The sequence below is a fragment of the Neolamprologus brichardi genome, chromosome 18 (genome assembly GCF_056152115.1).
Source record: "Neolamprologus brichardi isolate AB-2024 chromosome 18, ASM5615211v1, whole genome shotgun sequence".
Taxonomy (NCBI): domain Eukaryota; kingdom Metazoa; phylum Chordata; class Actinopteri; order Cichliformes; family Cichlidae; genus Neolamprologus; species Neolamprologus brichardi.
Window position 1 is genome coordinate 21,752,075 of NC_142121.1, and position 12,069 is coordinate 21,764,143.

General features: G+C 39.8%; 1 protein-coding gene across 4 annotated transcripts in view; it reads left to right on the top strand.

The window, feature by feature from the left end:
- The window catches only part of clcn2a (chloride channel, voltage-sensitive 2a), a 63,219-nt gene that overhangs the window by 22,056 nt on the left and 29,094 nt on the right, over nucleotides 1–12,069 (top strand). For all 4 annotated transcript variants that reach the window (XM_006786491.2, XM_006786487.3, XM_006786488.3 and 1 more), the window contains exons 2-5: nucleotides 272–437; nucleotides 10,193–10,324; nucleotides 11,140–11,268; nucleotides 11,620–11,753. In XM_006786491.2, coding sequence (XP_006786554.1) covers nucleotides 272–437; nucleotides 10,193–10,324; nucleotides 11,140–11,268; nucleotides 11,620–11,753 — 561 coding nt within the window. The remainder of the gene's footprint in view (nucleotides 1–271; nucleotides 438–10,192; nucleotides 10,325–11,139; nucleotides 11,269–11,619; nucleotides 11,754–12,069) is intronic.

Sequence of the window (12,069 nt, forward strand, 5' to 3'; positions counted from 1 at the left end):
AAAGCTGAGTGATTTTTTTTTTTTTATTTCTAAAGGAGAATTAAAGAGGAAAGCTGTGAATGGAGTTTCTATTTGCAGTCAGTGAATTTTCCACAGCTGGGTCTGTTTACTCAGAGCTTGAACCTTCGCGTGTTTACGCTGAATGTATTATTGTGACCGAACACAGTATTAATCTTTAAAGTGGAAAACATGCTGTATCACACTGACATTTTCTACACTGCCTTCCTCTGTTACTACCAGTGTAAAAACTTTTTCCTTTCCATCTATTCAGATGTATGGGCGGTACACCCAGGAGCTGGGTGTGTTTGCCAAGGAGGAGGCGGCGCGCCTACGTGACGGAGGGGTGCGGGATGGCGGTGGCATGAGGAGGAACGCCAGCGTTCGTAGTCGTGCTGATCTTCTGGAATATGAGAAGGACCCCTGTGCAAAGTGCCAGTGTAAGTGACGATGACTCTTTTAACCCCTAACCCACATATTGATTCATAAACCACATTCAGACAAATTTGATTTTAGCTGGGCCAGACCAGTAAAACGGTTTCTACAAAATGTTTCAGTTTTTCTATTTTCACCTATTCAGTTTATCTAAATGATATTTATGTATCACTAGTTCACAACAGTCACCTCAAGTCACAAAGACACTGCAGTACAAGCTACTGTTGTACAGTACTGTGCAAAAGTCTTGAGGAAGTCCTCATTTCTTTGTATTTTGTTGGGAAAATGGGAAAAAGGTACAGCAATTTATTAAAACGTGCAAACGTGCCTGGAAATACAGTATATCATGCAAAAACAGAGTTTGTATACTTCTAACAAGCTTGAAAGTCAATATTTGGTATGACCATATTTATTCTTCAACATAGCCTGAACTCTCTTAGGCAAGCTTTCTTGTAATTTCTTCAAGTAGTCTTCAGGAATAGTGTTCCAGGCTTCTTGAAGGACATTCAGAGCTCTTCTTTGGATGTTGGCTGCCTTTTGTTCCCTTCTCTGTCACAATGATCCCACACTGCTGCCTGAAGATACAATTGTTCTTTTTAAGTTGTCTGCTACATGTAGATACAACACTTGTTCGTCCCTTGAGTTTGGTGCCTTTTTATCCTTGAATGATTCATAGGTCAATGTTGAATGGCTTAACAAAACAAAACAAAAATTTCCTCTGAAAATGGTCAGCTACAAAAACTGGAGTGAACAAAACCGCCAATGTCAATGTAAGAAGTTTGAAAGACCTTCAGAAAGCCTGGAGAACTATTTAAAAAAAATCATAGAAACACATCGGTATGGTGTAGTGTGGGTAATGTTTTTAAAACTGACAATGATTTAGACTTCAGAGTTTAGACAAACACGGTCAGCTCATGATCTGCTACAACAATACTTTGTGATTAAGAATAAAACCGTCCTTCTCTCCTGCAGGACTCTGCAGAACTCTTTGTAAGGCTGAATGTTTGATACTCCCTCTTCAGACTCAGGCTTGCAAGGAGAAACTGTGCAGGTAGTGCCTGAAGGTCAGACCAATGTAGTGATGAACTAAAGTGAATCATGTGTGTGCGCGCACCCCTAAAACTGTGATTTCAGCTCTCCACTGAGCATTAAAGTCGTGTGAAAGTGACGACTTCTTGAAGTACAGCACAGCAGCTACAAGAGATGGGGAAAAAAGGACCTACATATTTATAGTTTCCTGATAGTATTCCCGATGGTGTCAGACTTTTACGTCCGATAAAAGTTCCTCAGTTTAAGAGTCCCAGCCTGGCAGTGATCAGGACAAAAAAGCAGAACTGAGGCTGATAAACGTCTTAAAGAGTAACACCCCCACATAACCAACAAGAACATTATTTGCATTAAAAAACTAGACTTTCCTTACAGAATAGATCATTTATATGTCACAGTAAGATTTTCTAAAAGGCTCATTTTGAGTGTTTTTCTGCTCACACCATGCCTGCGACTTGTATGCTTTATAAATGAAGCCCAAAGAGACGAATTAAATGTGTCTGATCTGAGCAACGACCTCCAGACACCAAGGACTGTCTCAATGTCAAAGGCAGGGACAGCGTCCTCTGCTGGCAGCCAGTGGCCCAGATTGTGTTTGTCAGTGTGTGAGTGTATCCGATTGCTTCACTTTGTGTTTACGTTTGTTTATGTGAGCAAAACGCTGATCTGAGCTGTCAGGTTATTTTATGTCTAGCCTTCCCAGATGACTGCAGATAAAGGAGTGGCACCAGCAGAGAGCTCCACTTGAGACCGATGTACTCTACAGTAATGGAGTGTTATGTGTATTTCTGTGTGTATGCGTGCATCTTCCAAATGTGTTTTGAATGACTGTGATATTGTTTTTCAGAAAGTCACACTGTATTTGTCATTTTTCAAAGCTTACAGCCCCACAAATGAACTCATCGTATCTTAATCAATCCAGGCGAAATCTTACAGATAAATACGTATCTTAAAGCTGGAGTGTCTGTCGAGCGAGGAAATATTTTAGTGTCTACTTCAAGTTGAGTCGACCTTCTTTCCAGAGCCTTGTACTACAAAGTGAGTTTAACACAGCCAGGAGATCTTTTTGTTATCTGAATTCACTTAGCCTAACACAGGCATTCAGGCAGCAACACAAGGGTAACGATCTCACTGAGCTAACCCAGGGTTTCCCTGCATATTCACGTGAAAGAGGGGGTGTTGGCAGCATCTGACCATTCACAAGAATGGCTGTGCTTTCAAATGAAGAACTTAAACTATACTATGGGAAAAATATGACGAGGTTAAACACAGCAACACAGCTCCTGCAGACAAATCAGCAGTGTGAGTTTGCAAGAGAGGAAAAGCACTTTAGAGTAATATTGTATTAAGAGTGTCTGCTTTAAGTGCTTTGGTCAGTAAGGTTGGAAAAGAGCTGCTATATTAATAAAGTGTAGCCTATTTATAGCCAGGAAAGAAAGCCAGTAAAAAAGCATAGTGTGTGAGTTAACAGACCTATCAATAACACGGTTCTGTCGTTAAGATAAGGGAGAGTGGGAGACTCTAATAGATTATAACGAGTATTTGATTAAATTGATGTTGAAAAGATAGTTTTAGTTTTTGTTCTTTTAGCAGCAGCCTCAGTGGTGTTTAACAGCCTGACAGTAAAGAACAAATATAAAAACTGAACTCAAATTTAGGCTTAGTTTACGTGCAAGTTGAAGATGAGGTCAGCCAGAACATGTTATATTATGATGTCAATATACCCGGTAAGAAGTGATCCACAACTCATAGTATTAAGAATCCAGGGTTAACCTGAAAGTTGCCTGGATAAAAGGAAATCATGCCTCGTAGTACAGACCTCTGCTGTGGCATTTTGGTTGGTAAAATGAGGAATCTGATTTATTCAATTTATTGATTTTTGTCATTTCTGATTTTATGGATCAGATAAAATACATTTTTCCAAAGCACTTTATATTATAGAGTAAAGATCCTATGATAATAATAATTCCTAAGGTTTGCTTTGCTGCATTTGCATTTATTGCTGACACCATCAGCACTTGCAGCTGTAGGAGAAGTTTAATAAAACTGTCTGTGCCCACTCTCTACAGTTTGTGTCAAAATTGCTTTTTTCTGCTTAGACTCCAAATTTGGTAAAGTGTGAACATGCAAACAAGGGCCACGTTTTTAAATTCACTTTGACTTGCACTCATATTTGTTTAATGTATCATTTTCAGGTAGCACCACAGCTGAAGGCCACCTTCCTTATAGTCGTGTGGAAAAAGGCTTTAAGAAAATAAAAGTAAAGTAAACAGCCTCAGATGAACAACAGCACATGACGTTGTTTGTTTAACAAAAGTGAAGGAAAAATGCAGGAGTCATGTGTGGAAAACTAAGTACGCCCTTACTATATTCCATAGGAATTAAGGAGGTTAAGTAGCAGCCACAGCCACAACCTATTTGTCAAAGCAGACGTTTTGACACTTTGCAGATCTGGAGCATTCAGATGTGTGCCTAACACAATGTCATAGAGAGATGGCATGGCTTTTGGAAGTATTGAGAAATGGTTCTCTTAAGTGTTCCTTTGAGTGGCTCAAAGATTACGGCCATTAAAATGTGTTTTTCAGACCTTTTTCTCGTGTATACAAGATTTCTCCCAATTCGCTGAATCTTTTCATGATACTGGCACTGTGGTTCAGTGGTCTTAACTCACAACAAGAACTATCCTGTGTGGACTGCATGTTCTCCTCGTGTCTGCATAGGTTTACTACTGGTGCTCTGGCTTCCTCCCACCATCCAAAACATAGATGATGGGTTAATTGGTGATTCTAAACTGGCCATAGATGTGAGGTGGATAGAGGCCTGAATGAATGCATGGTTAAATGTGATCATAGTGTAAAAGAGCTGTAAATGTTAGCCAGTGTCAGTCCACTGTGTACAGAAGATGAAACTCCTTATCAGTATAACAAACTGTTTAGAGTGGCCAGATCCTCCTTATCTTTACCCATGAAATAAGTAACAATAAGGACTTAATAAGGCAACATGATTGATTATTCCCAGTTTTTGTTGCTTAACCTAATTTCTTTCAAGATATTCCCCACAACACAAGCTTTAGCATCTCATACCTTTTTTCAGTCTTTTGTCTTTATTTTACACTTTTTTTGGAAACAGGATTATAAATACTCCACTTACAGTTTACCTGATTGTTTTTCAGAGGGGACACAGATTTATTGAACTCTATTAGTAACTGGGGAAAAAAGTTATGTAAGACAAATAACAGAAAATAAAGTGTTAAAATAAATAATCACTCTCAGGGATGACTCTCGACAAGGCAATAGGAGGGAAAGGCACTGTTTGTTTTTACTCGTGCTTGCGTAAGTGAGCCAGCGTGGCGGCTTTCCAGTATCCATCTCTGCCTCTTTGCCCTTGTGACTAGTGATCTGATTAAAGAGCAATAGATTGCACTATAGGTGAAAGCTGCACTATATCAGCACAGCGTTGCTTGCTGGCTGTAATGGAAGCCATTTAAAACAATCAGTCAGATCAGCAGCCAGCCAGAGTGATTTGTGTGTTCACTGTCTGCCGTGTGTGCTCATAGATCAAGAGGTGTTCGTATTTTTAGACTCATCTTTGGAGAGGCGCTCAGGCTGGCCAGGCACCGCTGCTTTCATTCTTAGGTAATGTGTACTGAGAGAGCCTTCAGATTTGGTGGAAGTGGGAGTTTTAGTGCTTTCCTCTCATGCATCTGTGTGGGAACATCATATCTGTGGGTGATGGACTAGTGTGTGCCTCGGTTCGTATCAGTAGTTGGAGGTTTTTGAACAAGGCAACCTACACATGCAACTAAAGACTGTGCTGCGGAGCTACAAAACATGTACTCCCCTCACTTTTTATTTTTGCCTCACAGAGTGAAATTTTGGTGCATTTTTGTAGCAGGTATTAATCAGACCTGGGACTGCAGGTTATTCCAAGGTTCAGCCTCAGTGAATAATATCACAGCTAGTGTTTCACTGTACATTCGAGGATTGTAAATCTTTGAAAAGGGCTGTAGGTGAAAGATCTCCTGCATTTTCAACATTATTAATGATTAGGGTGATGCAATGCAGGACTCGCAGAGGTGGACAAAGTGTCTGGCGTTGGGTGTGATTTTTAGTGCGGGATCAGGAGAAGACATCTGTGAACGCCACTGAGCCTGCGGATGTGAGTGTGAGCCAAGATGCACATGGAAGTATGTGGTGGTGCAGGTGCCAGACTGTGTGTGTGTGTGTGTGTGTGTGTGTGTGTGTGTGTGTGTGTGTGTGTGCTGTACTTGTATAGCTGCCTTTATGAGGACCCCTACAAATTCTAAGATTCAAGATTACGCACTTTGTTGTGATAGTTAAGGGCAGGTTAAGAGGCTAGGGAATGCATTACGTCAGTGAATGTCCTCTTAAAGATTATGTGTGTGTGTGTTTGTGTGTGTGTGTAAGAAAGAGATTAAAGGGAATACATACAGAGAATCTCCCCCTCTTTCTTTTATAAAAGAGTTTCAACTGAACTGTCAAGTAAAATGACACAATCTGGAAAACCATGTCATCTCATATGTTCACTTAGATTTATCTGCTAAATATTTTTCAGAGGCATGTTTTCTTTTTGACTCTGTGTGAGATTGTGTCATGTGTGAGATTGCATGCTTATCCCATGTTCATGTGTAGGTCCTATGCTGGCTGTTTGCCATCCAGCAGGTGGCCTGGCAGCTGGACAGCCTGCCCCATCACGCACACAGTTGTGCCTCATTTCCCTCAGGAGACGTTGCATCCCATTGTGAACCGCTTCCCGGCCTAGAAAGACTGCTGCAAAGTCCTTTCATTTATCATTTTCCTTGTTTTGGTTTTTGAATAGCAGCATGCCATTCAAACAAGATTTAACACAAGCAGTTCTTTTATTGAGCCATATCAAAACATCATACAAGCAGCATAACCACAAGATATCTTGATGTGAAATAGTAAATGTTATCACATTACACGGTGGAGGCAGGGTAATGTGACTCATTGTGAACTCAGTGAACTCATTGTCATGTTCAAGAAACCAGTTCATTCATTTGGTACTAAGAGGTACCAAGTGTGCCAAGAAAACATCCCCCACACCATCAGCTCACTACCATCAGCCTGAATCATTGATACAAGGCAGGATGAGTCTTTCATGTTGTTTACCCCAAATTCTACAATCAGAACTCAAGACTTAGACCAGGCGGTGTTTTTTTTTTTTTTTAATCTTCTGTTGTCCAATTTTGGTAACTCTGTGTCAATTATAGCCTCAGTTTCCCGTTCTTAGCTGACAAGAGTGGCACCTGGTGTGTTCTTTTGCTGTGTAGCCCATCTGCTTCAAGGTTTGATATGTTTTGCATTCAAAGATGCTCTTCGGAATATCTTGGAATGGTTCTTGGAGTTGCTGTTGTCTTCCTACCAGCTCTTTGGCATCAATAAGGCATTTTCATCCAGAGAACTGCTGCTCACTGGATATTTTCTCTTTTTCAGCCCATTCTCTATAAACCCCAGAGATGGTTGTGTAGGAAAATCCCAGCAGATCAGCAGTTTCTGAAAGACTCAACATCCAAAAACTATGCCACGTTAATTTCAGTGCTCAGTTTGACCTTCAGCAGGTTGTTTTTAACCATGTCTGTAAATGCATTGAGTTGCTGCCATGTGATTGGTTTCATTTAAAAATGATAAATCATTTCATAAGACAGCTCAGTACTTAAGCTTTTAGCAAATGTCACAAACAGCATCGTAATGAACATTTATTATCCAATTAGTCACGTAATGAGTGACGAATATCCAACTTTTTCCTCTACAACCGTTTCCATTTCCTCTACAAACAAGCTGAACAATTAACAAAAAAGTGTTTTTGGTTTCTCACTTGGCTGTAACGCTGTCATGAAGTGTGGATCTGGCAAATGTGTTAGTAGCACATTTTTAGCTTCTCTGGGGACAGGCACATCTATGAATGCTCTGGATATTTGTGAATTCCAGGCTTTGGCAGTGTCCGCAGACAAGAGAGGAGAAATTAGTCCAGCGATGCTTCTTTTAGCTGACCTAACCCAGAGTTATAGATTATAATGTAATAGTAGAATTTATAACCATGACCTAGCTTTTTTTTTGTCTTGATATTCTCATATTTGAACTGGATGAAGATAATGTGATTCTCTCATGTGGAAAAGTGATAACATCTCTCTGCTCACTGCATCTTTTTATTCTCTTGTTTTCTTCATTAAAATACACAGAAAATCACTCAAATTTTGTCCAGTGGTGACCTAAAAATGTATTCAGTTTTTTTTTTAATTTAAGACTAGTGTAACCCCATGATGTCTCATGCTCCCTCAACCACTCTTTTACGATTTGAAACCAGTGAATCCTGGCAGTGTCATCTATAAATATGCCTGTGCCACCAGGAAAAGAAAACTCCACTCGTAGAAACACCTTTTTTGGCAAATAATGTTTCTGAACCTAAACTTGGCCACCTGAAGCAACTCCAAATCAAACCACCACCCCTACAGGCTTGTACGGCAAGCGCTAGTCACAAGGGGTGCATTGCTTCATCCAGCTCTCTTACTCTGATTTAACCTTCACAGTGAAACAGGTCAAATCTGGAATCATCAAACCACATGAGCTTTTTCCATTGCTCCAGGGTCCAATCTTTATGTGGCAAATTGAAGCCTGTTTTCCAGATTAGTCTCACTGATAAGTGTTTTTCTTAAGTCTACACTACATGTTTATTGTCAATTCTTTCAGATCTATTTGCAGTGTATGTGTCGAAATATAGTCGTGAGTTCCATATTTATTCTTAAAAGACGATAGTTCACCACTATCTTTGAACTGTTATTATAATAGTTTCAGCAGTCTCCTTAGTTGTTTTCATCGTTTAATGCTGGCCAATAATTTAGTTACTCACTGTCCCATTTAGGGTTAAATAACTTGTTGCCAGCTGAAACATATTAATTAATGCAACCAATGGGTGACTGAGTTTGTAGGACCAAAAGAAATTAAGTTCCTTGAATACAACTAGTTGTTGTTTATTTATATTACTGAGTTATTATATTTTTCCATATGTACTAGAGTTGAGTGATCATGTGACTTTAACAAAATATGACAATTAGTAATTTTTGTGAGCTTTTTTGTTTTGTTTTGTTTTGGGTTGGTTTTTTTTTGTTTAACTAGTTCACAGAGAAATTTAGGTTACATTTACCAAAGAGAAGTCACACTTCCCCTTTAAAAGCTGGGCTATGGCAGGCAAGCATAGTCCTAACAAGCTGGTTAGTCTTTGTAACAGTGGTCTGTGGGGAAGCTGACAGTTTTCACTCTAAAAATGTCCATCCATCCGGTTTTTACCGCTTCTCTGGTTTTGCAACCCGAACCTGGTTAGGCATATCTATATAGATATGCCAATATGCCTGTATATGTCGTAGCCATATGTCTATGCCTATTACGTTTAAATAAATGGGTGTTAATTTTTTATTCATACCTTTTTTAACTCAACCATTCAACATCATATATTTTAAATCTTTTTCAGCTTATTTATAATTCAGTTTGATTATTTATTATTCAGTTTCCCTCTCCTCTCCTCTTTTCTCCTTGACACTGGTGTTTCTTTGAGTCGCATACAAACAAGTATATCTCTGCAGTAGGGATGGGTATCGAAAACCGGTTCTTGTTGAGAACCGGTTCCCACTGTTTCAATTCCTTGGAATCGTTTGCCATTTTTGCAAACGATTCCCTTATCGATTCCAGTCGCCCCGAATGACGTCACCACGTTGCGGAGCGTCATTTACCTGGCAGGAAACATGGCGGCTCAAACGCTAAAAAGTTTGGTTATACTTTACGAGAACGGATGACAACAGGGCAACTTGCAATACTTGCAAAGTAGATATTTCATTTAAGGGAGGAAACACTATGAATATGCAAAAGCATTTGCTCACAAAACACGCGATAACCTTAAATAAATGTCGTGTTTTTAATTCCGCTCCGGACTCGTGAATCTCAACCCAGCAGCAGCGGTAACGTTTGCACGTCCTCTCCCGTTAATACGGCAGGTAAATAATCAACTAACAGTGCATATTATGTTAGCGCGATCTGCCTTATTACAAAACCTGCCATTACTGTGCATTTAGGTGACCATGATGAGACAGACAGAGTCTGGCTCAGATGCTGGCAGTTCTCGCTGCAGTCTACCGGTAGCGTCTCCTTTCAGGCCAGGATAGACGAATGTCACCGAGCAGTGACTAAGTTTGTGGTAAAAGGCTTGCACCCATTTGCCACAGCAGATGCCCCCGATTTTCGGTAAGTGAATGTGTTTAATTGTAGGCAGGGACATTACTGGATATTCTTGTGTAATTGCTACAGAAGAATATTTATTTTATTATTTTACATTCACAATTTTTTTTTTCCTGGGGACTCTGTGACACCCCATTGAAGAGCCATAGGTTGGATCTGTTAAGATCTCACTGTTGGGTTTGTAAGGCCATGTTACTCCTAAATTTCTATCTTGTTCAAAGAGAAGATATAAAACAAAGATCTAAGCTAATTGACCTTAGTGTTCTCCTTTTTAAAAAAAAAAAAAATCGATAAGAGAATCGATAAAGAATCGAATCGTTAAACAGAATCGAAAATGGAATCGGAATCGTGAAAATCTTATCAATACCCATCCCTACTCTGCAGTCTCATCACACCTGGAATTTCTTTGCTTTTGATTCCCTCTCTCTGTTTCTCTGTGCCCTCAGTGTGTGCATCTCGCTGCCAGAAGTTCTTGATCTCACGAGTGGGGGAGGACTGGATCTTCCTCATTCTGCTGGGGCTACTCATGGCTCTGGTCAGCTGGGTGATGGACTATGCCATCGCCTTCTGCCAAGAAGGTAGGAAAGAGATGCATACCAAAAATGAGAGAGAGATGCTTGAAAGACTGGACAGACAGCAAATGTGATGCTGTTCTCACAGGGGCGGCATTAAACCTCAAAGAGTTAGGCTTCATATGAACGGCTAAGAGGTGCATTGTGAAGACAATTGAATTGTGATGAAATATTGGTTCATAATATTTAGAAATCACTGTTTCTATTCACATTTCAAACAAACTGGGATTTTACAAACATCTGTGATGTGAATAGAAACTGTACAGTATTTGATAAAAAAAAATTCCCAAAATCTCACAATAAATTATAATAAACCAGATTATTTTTCCTGACATTTCTTTTCTAAAAGTGTTCAAACAAAACCAAAAAATAAGTAAAAAATAAAAAATAGAAAGGTTGACACATCATTAACTTTAACAAAACACTACTCAGCCGTGACTGAGCAAACACGCCCATCTTTTCCGCCCATGCTGATGTTTTCCAGCGCATCCTCTCTGAGCATCAGAACATTTTTGAAAAGATCTTTTTTTCAGGTACGAGTGAAGAAAAATAGATGGCGAAATACACAGCTGGCTTAGTTTAGTAGCTTTGGTTTTTTTTCCTCTGTTTTTTGAAACTGTAAATTTGCTCGTAGGATGAAAGAGGAGCTGCTGAGGGTGAGGAAATCAAAGGCAGAGATTTGGGGTTAGAGCACAGAGAAGCAGTCGAAGAGAAGAAGAAGAGAAAAGGAGTCACAGAAAATTAATTGGGAATAGTTTTTGACTAGTTTAGTTTTGTACTGCATGATACTGAAATGAAGTTCCTTATATATGTGTGTGCAGCGCAGAAGTGGATGTACGGTGGCCTGGACAGTAACTTGCTTCTGCAGTACATTGCCTGGATCAGCTACCCTGTAGTCCTCATTACTTTCTCTGCAGGATTCACACAGATACTTGCGCCTCAGGCTGTGGGTAAGACATGCACACAGAATGTGGACATAAACATATGTATTTATATTCATATTCTAATTCATGGTCTTATTTCTGTGCAATGTAATTGGCTCTGTAGTGCTCCATAAGGGCTCCAAGGACATGTGCTGTATGTCTTAGTGATTGCATCTGCAGGAAATCCATTAAATATAGCTCTGATGAGATGTGCATACTAAAACTATATGAATATCAATCAGCTTTTCCCCTTACTGTCTCCTCTTGCTCTTCATTTATTCCCCCACCCCAACCAATCCCCCTCTGTGTAATTGCTTTCTTTCAACTCATCTTTTCTCTGCACTGCATCATCCCACCTGGCATCTTTTCATTTCTCAGGTTCAGGTATTCCAGAGATGAAGACCATACTCAGGGGGGTGGTCCTGAAGGAGTATCTGACTTTTAAGACCTTTGTTGCCAAAGTGATTGGTCTGACCTGCGCGCTGGGTAGTGGAATGCCTCTGGGGAAGGAGGTAGAGAGTTTATTTTCCCCCTAGCCTTCACCCATTACAGTCTTCTTGGCTTCACAAATTACAACCAATGAATTAAAGGCTTTTTTGTAGGTCTGGAAGATTTAATAATGTTCTCTCTTCTAGTCTCATTGAAGTCAGAGCTGTCAAAATAAAAGTGTGATTTACTGCTAATAGCAGTTACATTTCCCATCCAGGGTGTAATAAAGCAGTTTGAATCTGCATCTGAGCGTGGTTTAATCGTGCAAAGGTTTTTGAATAATGCTCTTGATCTTGGATGCAGCACGCTCTGCTTAGTCTTTAAGTGTGCTTTTAGTCG